This window comes from Galleria mellonella, unplaced genomic scaffold (assembly GCF_026898425.1).
Source record: "Galleria mellonella isolate WM207_F2 unplaced genomic scaffold, CSIRO_AGI_GalMel_v1 utg159, whole genome shotgun sequence".
In the NCBI taxonomy this organism is placed as follows: domain Eukaryota; kingdom Metazoa; phylum Arthropoda; class Insecta; order Lepidoptera; family Pyralidae; genus Galleria; species Galleria mellonella.
In genome coordinates this window covers 3,087,548-3,107,482 of record NW_026442004.1, presented here as the reverse complement: position 1 = coordinate 3,107,482, position 19,935 = coordinate 3,087,548, and the positions used below count along the sequence as shown (strand labels likewise).

The 19,935-nt window shown below is 33.9% G+C and overlaps 3 protein-coding genes across 4 annotated transcripts; 2 read left to right on the top strand and 1 right to left on the bottom strand.

Annotated features, from left to right (window-relative positions):
* Positions 1 to 2,502: 2,502 nt before the first annotated feature.
* Positions 2,503 to 10,931, bottom strand: LOC113519050 (glutathione S-transferase 1-1). Its single transcript, XM_052892534.1, has 6 exons — positions 10,828 to 10,931; positions 9,089 to 9,302; positions 7,212 to 7,345; positions 5,696 to 5,762; positions 2,975 to 3,178; positions 2,503 to 2,799 (listed from the first exon to the last, which is right to left on the bottom strand). The coding sequence occupies exons 2-6, from the start codon at positions 9,227 to 9,229 to the stop codon at positions 2,644 to 2,646; spliced, it is 702 nt and encodes a 233-aa protein (XP_052748494.1). The 5' UTR covers positions 9,230 to 9,302; positions 10,828 to 10,931; the 3' UTR covers positions 2,503 to 2,643.
* Positions 10,932 to 13,343: 2,412 nt separating this feature from the next.
* On the top strand, positions 13,344 to 14,810 carry LOC113519051 (uncharacterized). Its single transcript, XM_031907722.2, has 2 exons — positions 13,344 to 13,573; positions 13,658 to 14,810. The coding sequence occupies exons 1-2, from the start codon at positions 13,440 to 13,442 to the stop codon at positions 14,328 to 14,330; spliced, it is 807 nt and encodes a 268-aa protein (XP_031763582.2). The 5' UTR covers positions 13,344 to 13,439; the 3' UTR covers positions 14,331 to 14,810.
* A 1,795-nt stretch (positions 14,811 to 16,605) lies between these two features.
* LOC113518813 (F-box/LRR-repeat protein fbxl-1-like) lies at positions 16,606 to 19,679 on the top strand. 2 transcript variants are annotated; one of them, XM_026903810.3, is made up of 2 exons: positions 16,606 to 16,857; positions 17,114 to 19,679. In XM_026903810.3, exon 2 carries the CDS (start codon positions 17,146 to 17,148, stop codon positions 18,202 to 18,204), a length of 1,059 nt encoding a protein of 352 aa, XP_026759611.1. In that variant the 5' UTR covers positions 16,606 to 16,857; positions 17,114 to 17,145; the 3' UTR covers positions 18,205 to 19,679. The 2 variants fall into 2 exon arrangements, with proteins under 2 accessions (XP_026759611.1, XP_026759610.1); XM_026903809.3 differs by having other exon boundaries at positions 16,606 to 16,868.
* Positions 19,680 to 19,935: the final 256 nt, after the last annotated feature.

Below are 19,935 nucleotides of genomic sequence, written 5' to 3'. Positions count from 1 at the left end.
ATAGGTAAGAAAAAAAGTGGAGTAGCAGCGATTTACCTATTACAATGGAGCCCTATAGGTTGATTCTTATTTTTAATCCAGGACTGGGTTTACTTTTGATATTTGTCAATCAGACTTGATTTCTATATATTCAACCAAAGAGTAAAGTTAGCGTTATTTTCGACTAATGCCTTTTAAATTGAGTGGTCACACATGGAAACGCTATATTTGGAAAGATCAATTTAAAAGAAACAAATCATATGTGGATCATGCTAAATTGTATTAAAGCTGAAATATTTGAATTTAAAATACTACAAATGTGTCTATAAACAATGTATATTTTGAATTGTCCGTTGTTGGACATAGCTTATATTTTGTTTAGCAGAGGACAATGGAAGGCCGAATGATGATTATCAGATGGCAGTGGTAGTTGTGTAAAAGAATCTATGGCTGCTGCATTTCTCGTGGATCATTTCATCTAATTTCAATGCCCTGCTCAACTAAAGAGATTTGATAGTTGAACAAATCAAACAGATAAATACACATTCGTGTTTATGATATTACCAAATACAAAGTCAAATGTTATTTAAGTTTTGTGATTTTACTGCAATTACAAGAAATTGAACTATTTGATATTTTTAAAAACCTCTATTAACAGTATGTGTACGAATATTTATTTAAATGTATTACGTCTAAAATAACAGGTTCGTTGAATATTCCATATTACTATAACCTAATCGTTATAGTAATGAGCTTTTACTTAATAAGAATTTCTTAATGAAATGTTTATGTTTTTTTTAAAGAATTGTACCACCCTGTTTGCGTTGTTTACTGTTATATTATCTGCCGTTACCCATTAGGTATGCGGGTAGCATACTTTGGTATAGATAGGTTAATCGTAAAAGCCGCACATTTGTTGACAGTATATAATCATGTATCTTCAAGTAGTACCCGTTAGTGTCGAATACCTTTTGTCCACAATGTCTCGTGTCACACCTATTATTTTGTTTTTATCCTTTGTTGTAATTATTGAGCTAGTGACCAGTAATGTAATAGATAATGGTAAAATTTCCGAAACTGATATTAAAGACCATGATGAACCTAATAATGCTATGACAGAGGATAAAGATGCTAAAATCGAAGAAGTAACAACAAATCAGGCTCCCGTTTCTCCAAGTAAAGAGTGTGTCAAAGTTGGACAGTATGTAAGTAACACTATACGAGTATAATCATATTAATAAGTATAACACAGTACTCATGATAATTATTGAAATCATTCATTCAATATAATGTTCCCGTCTCGGCTTTGCAAGTGCGTACGGATGAAGAAAATAAAACCAAATCTTTCCTCCCGCTCATTCGCTCAATTTTTTTATGTAGATTTTTTAATCCAAACATTTTCACTTTTCTATAGAATTTTTCAAACATTTTCTATCACATATAACTTGTTCTTACAATTATAAAAATAACAAAGAAATAATTCCTAAAATAGGAGCGGCGTTCTGAAGTGATGTGCTTCTGTGATAAGTGCATTAGGCAATTTATTTTTATTTGTATAAATAGATTATGATTTGGTAACTATTTTCAATCGTCGGAATGCATACTACGAGTTTTTACTGCAAACATAATGATCACAGCCGTGTGCTCCTGGCATAGAATGGGATACATCTTCCTTTCCCGTGTGTGTTGTAAGAGGCGACTAAGGGAATTTAATGGTCAAGGGATGGATAACAGCGTCCTTCTTAAAACACCACCAAAGCCCATCTGCGGTTGCCAATCCGCCTGCCTAGCGTGATACTACTGGTAATCCCCCCTCCCCCTTTATGAGGAAGGCCTATGTTTATCACTGGATAGTCAACGGCTGATATGGTATAGAAACCATGGTCTATTCTTTTTTCTTATAATAAAATTGTACCTAGCCTATTGTCTCTGCATAGAAGATATCTATAAATAATTGATATGGAGCAAGTAATATAATAATTTGTAGATTTTTTGTCTACGTGTTTGCATATTTATTACAGCATCATGCAAAAACTAGTGCACCAAATTGGATGCGATTTGTTTGTCACAGTTGTATCTTTAAAGATACAACTTAAATCTGGTATATATTTCGTTTGTTACATTATCTAATAGATCTATTTTATTAGTATTCCACTTCCAAAATCTAAGCGCATAAAGTTGCAAACAAAAGATAGTGTCATTATATTATCACTGTCATCATCTGCTTTAGAATCTGAGCTTTGGAATCCTTCGTAAAGAAACCATGTACTTATATTTAATAACGTCAAGCAAAATTATTTTGCGGACTTTATTTCATTTACCAATTTGAATTTTGGATTAGCAATCGTTTTATATGATTTTTTTTCTTTTAAAAATTACACCTCACATATGACCAATGAAGTTATACCAACAATAATAAAAAAATGTTTTTTCTAATTTCAGTGTAATTTTCATACTGATTGCTGTACAAACTCTTGCCTCGGTTACATGAAGAGATGTGTTTAAAATAAATTTGGACAAAGAAGCGATTGTAAAGTTAAATTTATTATTTGAAATAAGTACAAACAATAAATGTTAAATTCAGTTTATGTATTAGTTCATTATTTTGATGTACAATTATTGTGTTGTTGTATAAAGAAATAAATGCGTTATTTTAATATATCTCTATTTTTTAACTTTACGTATTGGGTGGATAGGATGATTCAGACCGGATAAATCGGGAGGATTTGCAGCAAAATGTTGGATTATCTTCATTGCTTCCTCAGAAATCTTCCATAAGTCTGGATAGTTTTGTTTAAAATCATTATACCATTTATTAATCTGTAATATAAGAATATAACTTTTTAATAAGATAATATTTAGATCACAATATATTTAACGTGTTAGCGTTATGGATTTGATCATTAAAAATCACTTAGTGGTGTATGATCGAAAAATCATTAGCAACAATCACATTATACTATCGGAACTGTATATGAATTTAATATATACATACTCTTTTGTATTTTGAGATATCAAAATCAATAGCTTCAAGTGTCATCGTGGAGTTAATAAGTGGGAAATCTGCGATGGTGACATGATTTGCTGCAGCATAGCTCGTCCCCAGACGTTCTAAGTAAGTTTCAAAAACATCCATCGCCATATGGACTTTCTTCAGACCTAATGGGCTGCGTTCGTAATCAAAGAATATTGGTGCCATCTGAAACAAACAAATTATAAGTACTTATTGATTTTTGACAACTCAGCATCATCATCTCAGCCATTTAGTCAGCCATCATGTTCACTGCTGAATATAGGCCTCCCCCATATATTGCCATAAATAACGCTCCTGAGCCATCTGTATCCACAGATTCCCTGCAATTGGGGGAAAGGGATTGTTAGCAATAGGATATCACAACTCCATTGCTAGCAAATTACCATATCAGGTTGACTTCCACGCGGTTCCCCCTGGAAACCATGGTGATTAAGTGTTGTTGAATTTGTCACGATGGGCCGAATGACCTGTTTTAATCCTCATCTATCATTCCTCATTGGTGCCCAGATAATGTATACCGACAGTTCAGGCGGGGTTACTGTTTCATTTTCACCCATAAAAAAAAAACTCTCTGCAATTAACCACTTACCATCAGGTGGGCCGTATGCTTGTTTGCCATCTCAGTGGTATAAAAAAAATGCATTTGCGGTCGTAATTCCATCTAGTGGGGGTGGGAAGGGGTTGTCCTACACTGCCTATACGAGGTCGCTACTCAAGAGCCTTTCTTTACCATCGGTTGTCAGTTCTTTGGGCTATGTGGTCAAAGTGGTACCACTAGTTGAAAAATATACCAGTAATAACAAAAATATGTGTTCATTAAAAACACATTTAGAACAAGCGTGATATTCTTCATGAGTTAAGTTGTGAATGAGGGAGGTTAAAGAAAAGCGTGTAAATATTACCTATCAATGTATGAAAAGATTTGCAGGCTCGAGGTCAGTTTAATATGAAGATGTCTACAATATCAAAAACTATACAACAAAATTTCGATTACCATATTTTCAACAAAGAGAAGTAATAAAAAAGAAAGAGATTCCTAAATTATACTAGTTTTTCTATAGACAGTAAACAAGACCTGTTTTTATTGGATAAGTAGGTGATGTTTGTAATACGATTATCACGGTAACATTGTCTGGGTTCAATGATCTCTAGCTGATAAACATATATAAGTATTAAGTTTTACCAACATTAGTTGGAATTTTTTTTTTAAATATCATTTTTGAGACTTTTGCCAAACCAACTACAACATGGCCGTGTGGTCCCGGCATAGAATAGGCCACCCTTTCCTATCCTGTGGGTATCATAAAAGCCGACTAAGAGGGGCGAGAAATAGGCAGCAACGTCTCTCTTAAAACATCCCTAAAGCCTGACTGCGATTGCCAATTCGCCTGCTAAACATGGTAACTACTGGTAAAACCCCCCAAGGGGGAAGCTTATGTTCAGCAGTGGACAGTCAAATGCTGATGATGATGAAATATAACATAACCTACTTATCTAACTATATGTACCTACGAGTGCACGCACTTCCTTTATACGGAGTACTTTGTAATTTTTTAGCACGAAACCCTAGTAAGTTATCAGTGCTGTATGTACTTAGATTATGTGCTATAATAAATGGAATATTTATCTTTGTGAATTAGGATATCCTTGTTCTACTTCTACATATATTTATTTAACTATATTTCATTACCTGACCAGTTTCGCCGTATTCAAGATATGTATATAAATATGTATGGAAGTAGTACAAGGATGTTCTATCTTATAAAGATGAATTCCAAACTCCACCAGGTGTCAATAATGTCCAGCCTTAACTGAAAGGGGTATTGCCATTACTATAAATTCTCATTCCTGTTTGTAGCACTGCATTTTTTTATTTATTAGTTCATATATGTGTACATGGCGAACTTAATGCTAAAAGTATGTAATGTATGCAGATGGGGGAATGGATTGTTAGTAATGGAATTTAGTTTTCCCATTACTAGCAATATACCCTGTCAAGACGACCTCCTCGCAGTCTCCCTTGGAAACCATCATGTTTGATTCTAGGTGAATTCATCATGTTTGACTCCAGGTAAATTCATCACGATCGGCAAATTGACTTGTCTTTTCATCCTCATTAATCATCTCTCACTGGTATATCATTAGCGCAGGCGGGGTTGCTATTTCATTATCATCCATTAAAAAAATCGTATGTAGGCGGAGGTAAGGGGTACTGATTGTCAATAATGGGGACTACCGACTAATATATGATGCCAGCCAGTGACTGATGATATATCCGATAGCGCAGGTGGAGCTACTATTCTTATACCATCGTTTAAATTTTTTTTATACAACTTAGAATGACAAACAAGCTGACGGCCCACCTGATGGAAAGTGGTAACCGTCGCCTATAGACATTAGTAGTACCATAGACATAATAGAGTATACTGTTTTGCCCATGATACCCCGCTTGCGTTGCAATTCCTGAGGACTCAGGTGTTATTCCTCTGTACCCAGTAAATGCACGCTATATTCCACCCTTCAAACCGAAACACAGCCATGCGAACACAACTGCTTCATGGTTGAAACACGAATGGGACAGAGGTACCCAAGCAATCGACTTTTTGTTCAAAGTCTTCCTCTGGTAATGTATGTAGGTAATGGAAAGTGACGTATTCGACGAAATGTGAAAGAAAAACTTACCGTATATGCACTGATATTGGCGTAGTATGTTGATAAATTGAAGCACAGTCGGTGATTTATAATGGCTCTGAAAAATAAATACAATTAATCATACTTTACCGCTTGCACTATCGGCATACACCGGCAAGACAACAGTGACAGATGATGGGTGAGAATGAAAGGAGACCAGTTAGCCCATCGTGACGAATTCTATACGAGTTAAACATAATGGTTTCCAGGAGGAGCTGCGTGAAGGTCGACCTAGTATATTGCTAGCAATGGGTCTTTTAGATTCTCATTACTAAGAATCCTTTTTCCTTCCACATTGGCTATGTTAACTCATGTTGTAACTGGTGGGTATACAATTTTGTATAGGCGGAAAATAACACTCTAATAAACAGTAATTCACCATTCAGAATCATAAAAGAAGTCGCTTCATAGTAGAAGTCGCTAATAGTGAATTTATCACTATTAGTGTCTTCTACTAATATTTCCGATACGCTACTCTGCAGATTGTTTGCCACCAAATTATCTATACTTAGGTTTTTTTCATGAATGACAATAGAGTGGTCTTTTTTTTACAACACAGGGGTAAACGAGCACCTTTAACACTCAAAAGACTCATTACTTCGACTCGGAGCTCGAGTTTCCGATCATTTCTCACAACACTAAAGTGACTACTGCCGCTCATGATCCACAATAGCAACGGCATTGCAGGTGTGCTGCCGGCCTTTGCGTTAACAGTATACGCTGAGGAGAAAAGAGATTGTTAGTAATGGGGATAAGTACCTTATTACTAGCAAAATACTCTATCAGGTCGACCTCCTCGCGGTTGCCCTTGGAAAACATCGTGATTGATTAGACATAGTGAATTTATAATTATAAAATAAAATAAACGATGAACTAACTGACCTGCTTCGTCTTCACTTAACCCTCACTGGTGCCCTGCCAGTGTATATTGATAGCGCAGGCGGGATAACCATTCCATTGTCATTCATAAAAAAAACAGAAGTACGCTGGTGGAGCATTAGTGAGAGATCATTGGTGAGATCGAAAAAGCAGGCCAGTTTTTTTTCTAGTGTTAATGCATGATTAATGGAATGGTAACCCCGCCTACGCTAACGGTATACGCTGGCGGAGCACCGTCAGCACCGTGAGGGATGATAAGTGAATAATGAAAAAAGCAGGTCAGTCAGCCCATCGTAATTAATACACCTGGAACTCAGCACGATGGCTTCCAGAGGGAACCGCGTGGAGGTCGACCTGACAGGGTATATTGCTAGCAATGGGACTGGTAGCCCGCATTACTAACGATCCCTTCTCCCCAAAAAAGCAGGCCAGTTATAAATACACTTGGAATTCAACACGACGGTTTTCACGGAGAACGAGAAGGTTGACTCAATTAGGTACGAGTATATTGCTAGCAATGGGACTGGTAGTCCACATTACTAACAAACCCTTTCCCCCTCTTCTTACTTAGGTATTCCTAGCATGATATTATTTCCTTGTGTAGTTCATAGAATAAGCATTGGCTGACCTTATCTTAGAATCCACTGGGTATAAAGGCGTGCCGGGCCTATATTTGTCACAGAGGTACTGCAGTATGGCGTTGCTCTCGCTCAGGTAGAATCCATCGTCGTCCAACACCGGTATTTCTTTTTGAGGATTCATCTGGAATATAATTATGATTTTACACCAGAAGAGAGGAAAGGGACCAGTCATACGAATGTAATTCAAAATCTAGCAATATAGATAGATTTAGAATTACTGAGGTACCTTACCAACTGGCAGTGATCTCAAAGAATTTTTTTATATTTAAATAATTTTCTAAGTACTTGTTCTTGATATTTATAGCAGGTAGATGTCAGGTGTGTATATAATAGATAGACTATATTTTTAACATATTTATATATATAATATATATAAAATTTTGTATTTTTTTTTTTAATGGATGAAAGAAGAATTACGAAAGAGATTTATCGAGCAAGAATGCCCTAGACGCCCTAGACGGACGTATGTCGACCAAATAGGCGACGTGCTGAAGAAGGGCCAAATTAAAAGTACCCGTAACCGACGAGCGTGTATGACAAGATTGATGAATGTGGAAGAAGCGAAAGAGGTTTGTTTGAATCGAAGCATTTGGCGTTCCATTGTTTCTGCCTACCCTAATGGGAGACAGGCGTGACAGATATGTTTCTATGTATGTAAAATTTTGTATATAATTAATATATATTTTTGATAACTGCATAAACTATAAGATATTGAAATAAAGTTAACATAAAAAAAAATTACAGAATTACTGATATTAAACGGTAGAGAATGCCATCAGGATTTTAATGTGTGCATAAGTATAAATAAATAAGTCATTAATGAAACAACAATGTTAATCAAATAGTATGTAATTAATTTTATTTTTTACCTTTACCTATGAAATGTAGTTCTTTGACTGTAGTCTACCCATTAAAAACTATTTTGGACTTAAGCAGATTACGTGACCGCTTGTTTTGTAAGCATGAAATATTTGAAGGACTTTTCATTGGAAAAGTTATTTATTTTCGAAAATACAGGGATTTGACCGATTTTGGTATAAAATCCAATAAAATAGTTTTATATTTTGATTCTGTGCTTGATATGTTACTTCTCGACTATATTAATTACTAGCTTTTATTCACGACTTTGTCCGCGTGACCGGGGAATGTTCGCTGACAGAGATAAAACGTAAGCCTATAACTATCTTCATGCTATATAGTATGTGTATACCAAACTTCATTGTAATGGCGGAAAAGGATTTTTAGTAATGCGGACTACCAGTTCCAATACTAGCAATATACCGTGAAGTCGATATCCACGTGGTCCCCCCTGGATACCATCGTACTGAATACCAAATGTATTCATCACTATGGGCTAATTGACCTGCCTTTTCATTCTCACTTATCACCCCTCACTGGTGCCCCGCCATCGGATACCGTTAGCGCAGGTAAGACTATTAAAAAAAACTTAATAGTAATTGGTTAAGCCGTTAAGGCGCTATAACTTAACAAGCAAACACTTAATTTTTTATAATATTTTTTTTAATGGGTGAAAATGGAATGGTAATGGCCCATGCTATCGGTATACACCGACGAGGCACCAGTGAAAGATGATAGGTGAGAATGAATGCAGGTCAGTTGGCCCACCATGATTAATTCGACAAGAATTAAACATAACAAACTCACTTTTTCTTATTTTTTCCCTTTTCCCCTTTTTTATAATATTAGTAAGGACTACTATTATCTTACTAGTATTATAGATGTAAAATTTTGTAACGACGTTTGTATGTTTGTTAATTAATTACGCTTAAACAGCAAAACGGATTTTATACGCAGCTAATACGGATTCAAACAGCTAGTAAGAAATAAATATCTCTTTATTTACCAATGCATATTCGGATGTCATGTGAGCTCCTGTACAATAGTCCACCTCGACCAATTCGAAAGGCAACTCTAGCTTGGCCAACGCTTGACGTACCGACAAAGATGGCGGCCCGTCACACACCGCGTACAGTTTGAGCACCATTGTTCAGAAAATGTAGGTATTGTTGTTTGAGAAATACCTAGTTGAAACGGGTATACACAGCTGCAATAATTACCTGAAATAGTAATATTAATATTTGCAATGCGTTCATTGTCACTTTTTTTTATACCACGAAGGTGGCAAAAAAGACATATATCCCGTCTGATGGTAAACGGATAGTGTAACCTAAGAATGCCTTAATTTTAATGCGATATAAAATAAATAGCATTTATATATCTTTTTCACCATTTTCTAAATTTTCTAAATCATTGTAAATTGGGAAATTTAATAAAATTAAATTTTGGGAAAAAAATTAAATTAAAATTAGAAATCACGGAAACCGAATCGGACATTTAGGTGATTTCATGTTTTATATGAAATACGTGTTAATTGACATTATGTTAGGTATCTTCTAAGTTAAATTCCACCCGAAATTGCAAATTGTAATAGTTTTAAAACTCTCGATAAAATTCCGACTCGATTAATTATGAAATATTTTATTATATTTTGTTATTTTTCTATCCATAGTGATTGCAACTTTATTTTTCTAAACTTGAATACAACCGACTTTAAAAATTATCTGCTGGCCATTATAAGATGAAGAGCTAAGCGTTAGCGTATTTAAGATCATCATGTAGGAGGAGCCCGGCTTCTTAAAAAGGAAACATATTTATTTTTAGACATATTTTTGTTTATAACTGAAAGCAACTCAACCCTGGGGGGTGCGCCAAACAAATCTGGGTATTTCTGGGCGTGGCGACGACCCACTAGACTCTCCTTGAAATGCAGTAATACACTTGCAGTTAAGGTGAAACCAAGTAAGTAAAATAAAGAAAAAAAACACAGATATGCAATCCATTTTTTAGTCGTTTTAAAAAAAAAAAGTATTGTAGTGTATTCTAAAATCTTTATTGTACATAATTTACATTAAATAATTTAAAGGTTTTAATGTACACGTATATGTTAAGTATGAAGTAATTATAATATTCAATATTAATAACATTTAACATGAATTAATTTTAAATTAAAATAGATACTTCCTACGCTTGTGCCACTGAACATTTGGCTAAATTTTAAACTTGTTTTGAAGGCCGTCACAACAGTTGAGAAACGCATCGAGAAAAACAAGTGCATATTGAGTTTGTTAATCAAAATAAGTGATACTGAAATAAAAATAAATAAGTAAACAAGACTATAATCTTTAAATTTGCATAAATTTATTAATTAAATAGTTGAATATTAAGAAGTTGGTATATATTAACTTCAGGGAATAGATGAAACTCATGAGTTCATAGAATGCATTGTAATCGTTTTATATGTAATAATAAAGTAAATACGAATAGATAGGCATTTAATGTATTAATTAACTAAACAATTAATGTACGAAGTTCCTAATCACTATTCGGTTGATCACTGTTAAAAAAAAAACTGGTTATTAAGTGTTTAAACGAATATTGTTGTTTTTAATATTCAAAATTCGAACACACTTCTAGTACAAGTAGGCATGTAGTTATTAATTCCTGCCATTATCTGGCTGATTTGAATCATTTATATTGTTACTTAAGAGAATAAGTTAAAAAAAATAATGAGTGCATACGAACCAGAAATACAGCGAGACACTAATATAACGTTTACTATGGACCCAGCGTGTGCGTACACTAACATTTCCTTTCACTTTAACTCGTTGGATATACTCGTTTACTATACTATAACGAGCCATTGTAATTAATATCATTGTAAGAGAGTAGAGTATGCAGACGACAAATGTGCTTATGTTTTTATTTAATATTTTTCAGATAATACCGACTCCCTTTCAAATAATAAAGACTCCCTCCACCCAAATGTTTACAGTCTTTGATTTCTTTTTTAAGTTTTTTTCTCACAATATTTTGAAAAAGTAAGCACCACACTGTCGGCCAGAAAGTTTACTGTAGTAAGACGTATCAAATTACGTCCTACTACATAAGTATTTTATATTTTTGGCGACGGTTTACAATTTCTATCAGGTCGGCTAGTAGGTATCTGTTATTCAATGTAGCATTAGAAGGAAATAGGTGTGTTTTATACATACCCTCTCAACCTATTTGGCCTAATTATTTATTTAATTAGCCAAAATTTGTCAAAATATTTTTTTTTAATTCAAATCATCTTTATTCAAATGGACTTGTTGAATTTTTTTTTCTTTTTTTAATTTACTGCAGGGTTCGGAAAGTTGTTATCAGCTGAGAGGAGCCCGCAAGAAATTCAACAGTTATTCTTTTAAATCTCTGTCACGTTTATAAAAACAGATATATTTATTTAAATGTAACTATGTCTAAAATTACATGATTATTAAAAAGACAAAACGGTTGATGAAGATAAAAATCTTTTATTAGGAGTACAAATAAGTTTCCGCCGTTTTTTAACACAAATTAAATATTTATTATAGAAGAACGGTAATATAGATTTATATAAAATATTGCCCATCACTTGCAACCACTTTTTCCCATCTCTCAGGCAGCATTCGAATTCCACGTCTGAAGAACTCCTTGTCTTTTGAGGCTATCCACGAATCAACCCAATTTTTGGTATCCTCATAAGATGTAAACCGCTGCGTTGTCAGAGCATGTGCCATGGACCGAAACAGGTGATAATCGGACGGTGCAATGTCTGGTGAATACGGCGGGTGGGGTAACACTTCCCAATCAAGTGTTTCCAAATCTTTTTTACGTCAACATGTGGACGAGCATTGTCATGCAGAAGAATAATTTTTTCGTGTCTAGATATATTTTTTCTTTCATTCAATCTCATCAATTGTGTTCGATAGAGGGCTCCAGTAATTGTTTCGCTCGGATTAAGCAACTCATAATACACTACACCTTATTAAATACACAGCATAAGTTTTTTTCCGTGAATATTCGGTTTTGCTGTTGATGTTGACGCGTGGCCAGGTAATCCCCATGATTTTTTTCTTTTTGGATTGTCATAATGTATCCACTTCTCATCACCAGTTACGATACGATGTAAAAAACCCTTTTTTTTATGTCTAGCTAGCAGCATTTCACTTAAGCATAATCGGCGTTCAATATCTCTCGGCTTTAATTCGTACGGAACCCAATTTCCTTGTTTATGAATCATTCCTAATGATTTTAAACGATGTGAGACTGCTTGCTGAGTGACTTCTAATGTTAGAGCAAGTTCTTTTTGTGTTTGAGATGAATCCTCCTCCAATAATTCCTCCAATTCTGCATCCTCGTAAATTTTTGGCCTTCCACTGCGATCTTTGTCTTCTACGTCGAAATCACCGTTTTTAAACTTTTGAAACCACTCTCGACACGTTCTCTCAAAAGCACCCTCACCATATGCTTCTACGAGCAATTGATGCGCCTTAGCAGCAGATTTCTTTAAATTAAAGAAGTAAATTAATATTTCCCGCAAATGACGCTTATTTGGCTCAAATTTTGACATTTTCAAGTTATAAAAATTATATTTTACCAATATCAAATCAATAATATTAATAGGTTATGTTGGTCTTGAATGTCGAAACTATTTTTTAAGATCATCTGCGAAAAACCGAAACTCCGTGCCGCGCCATCCACAATAAAACGGCGGAAACTTATTTGTACTCCTAATATTTCATTACTGCTACAATGAATTCCTAAACAAAGAATATTATTATCAAGTAAATAGGTATAACACTAAAAGTAATTGCATTCTGTTAATCTTCTTACTTCGTAATTTTGCTAAACCACATTAACCCTTTAGCGGTGGGCTTCTCATAATAAGTAAAAGGTACTCAGACAGTAATACAATTATTTGTAGTGTATATCAAGCTGAGTTTAAATGATATTGATATATTTATTTAAAAGAAGTGTTAATCACGATTCCATTAGTGTTATTGTAAAAACTGGAGGAATAAGAAAGTACAAACAATGAAATTGGTCACAAATGCAACATCATTTGCATATTCTTAGAAACCTTAAGCACTCTGTCCTCATCAGTTACTTTCTTTATTCTATTTTATTTTCTCAGTTTTTTATAAATAGAAAAAAACAATGTATTGTAATACAATTTTATAAATAAACAGTTGAAGGGTTAACAGTGGAAGTATGTCACAATATTGCAGAGGTAACTTCCTCAAAATTATTATAAATAATGGCAACTAAAATGGAAGCTGTCTTTTTGCAGATAGATGTCTAGTTAACAAATCAATATACCTTAACGTGTTTACAAAATGTTTGTACGTATAAAATACGCAATTGGCTTTATATATCTGATCACTTTAAATGTAAAAGCAAATTTTCTCGATGTGCAGTCATCCCCACAAGACTACAGTCCAGAAATTGTTCGTGTGAAGCGTCAAGATGGGTACGTGTATAATAAACCGAATATATCGTTTGATCTACCAACGCGACCTTCGACTGTCTCCACTCAAGCGCCAACTGTTGACAGGACACGGGAGCAGCAAATGTATTACGCGTATCCAGTTCCATCGAGTGGCGATACCGTCAATATCGGCTACTCAAGTTCCACTGCGGCTTCTACAGCTGCTACTGGCGGATCTGCTAGCGGTGCAAGCGGGTACAATTATGGCAGCCAAAGCTCAGGCGCGTCAGGTTCACAGGCAAGTTCGGGTGGAACATCTTCCGGTTATAACTACGGAACTCAAAATGCTGCCACGTCTGGTAGTCAGGCATCTTCGGGCGCGGGCCCCAGTGGTTACAATTACAACGTACCAACATCAACCGCACCGAATATAGTTGCTTCTGACAGTGTGTCGACTAATGCTCCTAAGTATCTACCTCCTGTAGCGGGAGGCAACGCTCAGGTAGATGTCAGTTTATCAGCCAATGTACCATCTGTAGGTGGCACACCTGAGCCGATTAAACCGTTAAGTCCAACCACATTACAGTTTAGTTCACCTGGCCCTGTCCAGGTGCCTGAAACAAACTATTTGCCTCCGAAACCTGCTCCTCCTTCCGAACCACTTCCTGCACCCACTCCAGCCCAATCCCCAGCTCCCATTGCAGTTCCGGCTCCATCACCGACTACCGGATATTTGCCTCCTTCAGGATACGGCACTGTATCAACGCCAGCAGCAACTTATTTACCACCGGTTTTATAAATAGTATTTTGATTCACTTAAATGTACTTCTTTCTAGATGTATTTATTTATTAATTTACCTCTATAAATAAATAGACAAAAATATTTTTTCGTTTTACTCAACCTTAGATAAGGAAGCCTCAGATAATAAACTTGGCCACAGTGCGCCACCAGGCTACGCCTTTTCCCTGACGTCAGAGCTACTACTATTATACCACAGGGAAATAATTTAGGAATGTAAACAAAAAATAAAAAAAAAAAAATAAAAAAAAAGTTAAAAAATACTTTTTTTTACTTTTTTTTTATTTTTTTTTAAAGTGTAAAGTTTTTAAAAATATTTGTCTACAGATGCAAATCTACTCAGATAGGAATAGTGACAAACTCGGCTCGTTTGCGTTGGCACTTTGATACTAGCCACTTGCCGCGTACTCGCTTCGATTGGAAAAAACCGGTTTGTGCTAACTCGGTCAGTGCCTGAATTCGGTGTTTATACCTACGAGCAATATTCGAAACACGTCGAATATTTTCGCCGCATAAATTATTAACACATTAGATATTATTATATGACAATAAGTACCGTAGTATGTATCTTTATAAATAAATACTTATAATAAATAATTATAAAAAGGTTTTTCAAGAGTCGGCAACGCACGCTTAATACCCCTGGCATTGCAGTCCATAGGTATGTTTGTTTGCCACCTCAGTGGTAGGTATAAAAAAGAAGTAAGCTATAGAATGTGTAGATATCAATCTATGACTACGTTGTAAATAATGAAATTGCGAATATTGAAAGGTTTCAGTAATTATTTTTATTATTATTCACTACATTTAATATCATCACGACTTTCTGGAGTGGTTTACACGTTTTCACGTAACTATTCATTATTGTAAGCATGAAGGCAGTATGTGAGCGTAAAGACGACAGGCACTGGTTTAGCGTCAGCCAGTGCTCGAATTCACGGTTGATGTGAATCGTTTGTTTTAGCATTTCATCAAGTGTATGTAAGAATGTCTGAATGTAAAAAATGAAAATATACGTGTAAGTAGATACTGCAAATATGTAAGAACAATAATAAAAAAATAAGTATGTATCATTTTAACTATCCTATAGATTCTACTAGGTAAGATAAGAAGATATAATACAGACATATACATGTAGTTATAGATGCACGAGTGCCTTATGAGATCTCACTCTCCTTCCAGGGTTGCCAGATGCTGTTTTTGATTTTTTACCCAAATGACATATATTTTTTTCCAAATCGATACGATTTCTTTCGCGTTTACCTAGATGTGGGCAATGGCGATGGGGAAGGGAGGGAAGTATGTTAGTAATGTGAAAAATATAGAATATGTGAGGAAAACTTCGAAAGAATGTACATAAAGTTTTTAAAAAATTACTACATATATTTTACATGAAAATGCTTTCTCAACACTTAATTTACCGTCACATGCCTGTAACAGTTTGAACCAATGTGACAATGTAGCGAAACCACAGAAGAACAAAATCAAAATTTTCCCTAACCCATGTTTACTAATGAGATATTTTCAAGATCAGTTAATTATTTATGTAAAGGATTCATCATTAATAATTCAACATCAATAACAGAGAGTATAGTAATATAAAGAGAATATGGATAATTAAGCTGCTTTTGATTAGAGTTTATATCTGAACTATAGATTTGTGACCGGCGGTAATCACTTACCATCAGGTGAGTCGCATGCTCGTTTGCTCCCTGTGTTGTAAAAAAAAAACATGCAAAGATTTGTGCTGTTTGTATTTGTGAGCAAACGTCTTCAGTATAGGTCCGGCTTTTAGAATTTTTTATAACGGATTATTTGGAATCTAGATTTGATCTTGCTAAAGTCGTCGCGATGGGCTAACTGGCCTGCTTTCATTTTCACCTATTATCTTGTATTGGTATTCTACCAGTGTATAGGCACCGATCGCGCAATCGGAGTTACTATAATATTATCACCCATGAAAAAAAAAACATTATCTATCTCATCACTTTAGATATCTAGGTATAATATGGGCCAGTCCTACGGTTGGTCGGTCATAGTAGGGGGCCGGATTTAGCCTTCGCCATCTGATATGTCAGCTAAATCATCATGAGGTTAAAAAAATTTTTTTTTTCTATGGTACAGATGATGACTGACACACTTGACATTTTAAGTATTTCTTGCATTCCAAATTATCATATTAAAGACTAGGCACCATGTTTTCCGACCTTAGCCTGTTCTACAACGGAACAAACGTACTAAAAAATATTCCTTGCCTAGAATGTCAAAGTCAATTCTATCTAATGTCAGATACATCAATTCCGTCATACAAAAATAGTATCAAGATGAAAGTTATTTTTAATATTTCTTTTAAAAATTGATTTATTAAACATTCATTCTCACTATTTTTAGAATGCAATATTTAATTCCAAATGAAGCGTATTACTTTTGAGTTATTTTTTACATTGTGAACATCTGTGTCTAAAAAAGTACATAAATTATGATTTTACTAATGCAAACATTACGATTATCTCAAATAGGAAGCAAGGTAAATCTGAGGTAATGATGTATGTTGTTATACAGTTATAGCGTGGATATTAATATACATATATATACAAACAATATTCATTTTTACCTAAGGTTCGTGACCTTAAAGTTAATTAGGGAAGTAGCTGCTTTGTTTCAAGACTAATGAATTGATTATATTTCAACTTCTCAAAGTTAGCAACAATATTACTTTTGTGATTTTTATTGTAGTTCCATAAGTAGTGTTCATTGTTCTTATTCTACTTTATTGGTTGCAGTGCTACCATAGGGGGGCCTGCTGTCATCGAGCATGGTGCACCTCGAGATGACAGGTGCTCAGTTAAACAGCAACACTCTTACCATAAATGACCTACCAAATGAAATACTGATATATATTTTTTCCATGATTGACTTTGAGTCACTTTTAGCCATTGCTAAAGTCTGCATGAGGTGGCAGCAACTGTGCCTCACACCATGCGTCTGGGACAACACACGGCTTATAGTCTGTATGAAGAATTATGTCAGGATTAGTGAAAGTATTGTGCCTTTTGTTGCTAAGTATTTAAAAAATGTTAAATTACAGTATTTCAAGTTGTATTCTCAAGTTAGATCTTCCCTAATAAGTTACTGCCCTAATTTGACCCATTTAGAAATCAGTATTTCTCAAGTTGATAGTTGTATTTTTGAAGATCTGGGACACTGGCCTAATTTAAAATTCTTGAGTTTTCGTAACTCTTTGATTGTTCAGAATCCAGAAAATGCTAATGGAAATTTTGTATACCATCTACCATTTGAAAAATTGAAAAATTTAGAAACATTGGTATTATCAAATTTTGCATTGACACAAAGTAGTCTGTATAGCATGTTGCAGTGTACAAATTTAGTGAGTATTAGCATGGAGAAAATGAAAAATATTCCAGCTGATTTTCTAGAATCCTTATTGAGAACCAAACAGTCCTCATTGAGGGCTTTGCATATTTATGGGGACACATTAAATGATGATATTATAAGGTATATATCGAACTGCAAATTTCTACAGGTGCTACATATAATGACTTGTAAAACTTTATTCGATTCAAGTTTATTACACTTGTATAGATTGAAAAATTTACATTCTCTGAAACTTCGTCATGGGTATTTCTCTACAAGTGCTTTACTTGCATATTTCTCAAATAACACTTTTCAAAATCTAACATACTTGAGCCTGTCCAGGTGTTTGCATGTTACTATGCAGGTTGCTAAAGTAATAAAGACTAGTGCACCAAATCTTCAAGAACTCTCATTTTATCTCTGCCCGTTCATTATAGCCCCAGACTTTAACAGATCTGAGTTAGAAAAAATGTTTGATATACAATTATTACTTGATTGAAATGAAATTAAATGAATTATGATGTTTTTTTAATGAGAAGCAGCTTAGATATCCGTCCGCCATTTATATTGTAACAGTACTTGGAATAATTGTCTTCAAAACAATACTGTTTAAATATAGTCAATTAATATACACTTTATGTACACACATGTTATTCAGCATTACATTAGACAAAAAATTAGCTGAACTGTTTTATGTGTAAGATTGTCATGAATTGGTGCTTGAGGTCAGAAGTAAATTGTACATTTATTGAAGAAAATCCTAATTTAAATACATAAACATCCCAATTATACATTTTTCTTACTAGACATTCAATCATGATGATCTTTGATGTAGTGAAATGTAAAAATTATGTGACTCTCCATGACAAAAGGTATTATAAATATCGATGAATTTAAATATTATTAATTATAGTTTATAGGTTGTGTTGTGAATGTGTCAACTAATAATTTAATTTGCAACAATAATAGTATTTACAGTATTTAGGATCAGTATTTTTTAATGTTAGAATACATTTTACGCTCTGGAGAGATAGGTACTTAAAGTACCAACTTATTACAGATGTTATTGTATTTACATATTGTTAATTTATACATATTCTGTATTCTAATAAGTTTCCTCAACTACCTTGGTGGAGACAGTATGAAATTTATTTTTATTTATTATCTATATATACAAAAATCTACATAAAGTTGATTTTCAAAGCTGTAGTAGTGTCAACAATGACGAGTAGTCACTCAGGATTTCAGGATTATAATATTATGTGGTTGGTAAAGATTGTCGTTATTGTTTTATATACGTATAATGTTAAAGTTAAAGCCTTTGTAAATCTCATTATTTTTAAGCAGCCAATACACATGAGCTAGTAATCTTAGCTTCTCTAGTTTAAAGAAAGGGTGAACAGTGAATATTATCAAATTCGAAATTTGACAGGCTTAAAGTAACTAAAGTAGTACTTATCTAAACCACAACCATACCATTAGTAGCCTAATTGATGTAGTACTGTTTATTAAAATATTTGATAATGGGTAGAGACCTTACTCATATAAAAATCATATGAAGATATGCACGTACAAATATGTATCGCGTAGCATACGAAACTTGGTTATTTCTTTTCTGTTTGCCAATGTTAAAACATAGTCAATTAAAATGGAAGTGCCTTAACAATAATGATTTTGGATGTTGAAATATATCATATAGTATATATAAATTACTATTGTAAATAATTTCTTGTTATCAATTTAAAATGTTTGGCAAAATGTAGCTAGTAAACATTATAAGTATCTTTATGACGTGATAAACAATTAAATATTGTTCACTTGTTCTAGTTAGAACGTCATTCTACTTAATATTAGGTAGGTATATGCATATAAAATAAATGTGATTAATAGTCCACTATTATAATTGTTTGTGCTCTTTTTTTTTATGAAACACTCAATAAATTTTTTCAGCAACATATTTTATATATTTATTAACCAATGGTTCTTTAAATTTACACTAATGTACAATTTATTTTAAATGGCGCACGTCGGGCCTCGACAAAGGGCGTTTTATAGTAAAATTAATTCACATGATACTGATGTCACAAAGAACATCAGTATTCTGTATGGGAAAACATAGTGTTGGTAAATTTTTTTCATATTTTCTACATATTTGAATTAAAAAAAAAATATATCAAGATCGTAAATCAATATAGCTGACAGTGCTGTCATAAGCTTCGACGAAAGCATT

Bases quoted from the DNA above. Each gene is read 5' to 3' on its own strand.
- LOC113519050 (XM_052892534.1), bottom strand. From the start codon at position 9,229: ATGGTGCTCAAACTGTACGCGGTGTGTGACGGGCCGCCATCTTTGTCG. The intron at 7,346-9,088 runs GTAAATAAAGAG...ATTATATTCCAG, and splicing joins TGACATCCGAATATGCATTG to ATGAATCCTCAAAAAGAAAT. The intron at 2,800-2,974 runs GTATGTATATAT...CTTATATTACAG, and splicing joins ATATCTCAAAATACAAAAGA to ATTAATAAATGGTATAATGA.
- LOC113519051 (XM_031907722.2), top strand. From the start codon at position 13,440: ATGTTTGTACGTATAAAATACGCAATTGGCTTTATATATCTGATCACT. The intron at 13,574-13,657 runs GTACGTGTATAA...AACTGTTGACAG, and splicing joins CGTGTGAAGCGTCAAGATGG to GACACGGGAGCAGCAAATGT.
- LOC113518813 (XM_026903810.3), top strand. From the start codon at position 17,146: ATGGTGCACCTCGAGATGACAGGTGCTCAGTTAAACAGCAACACTCTT.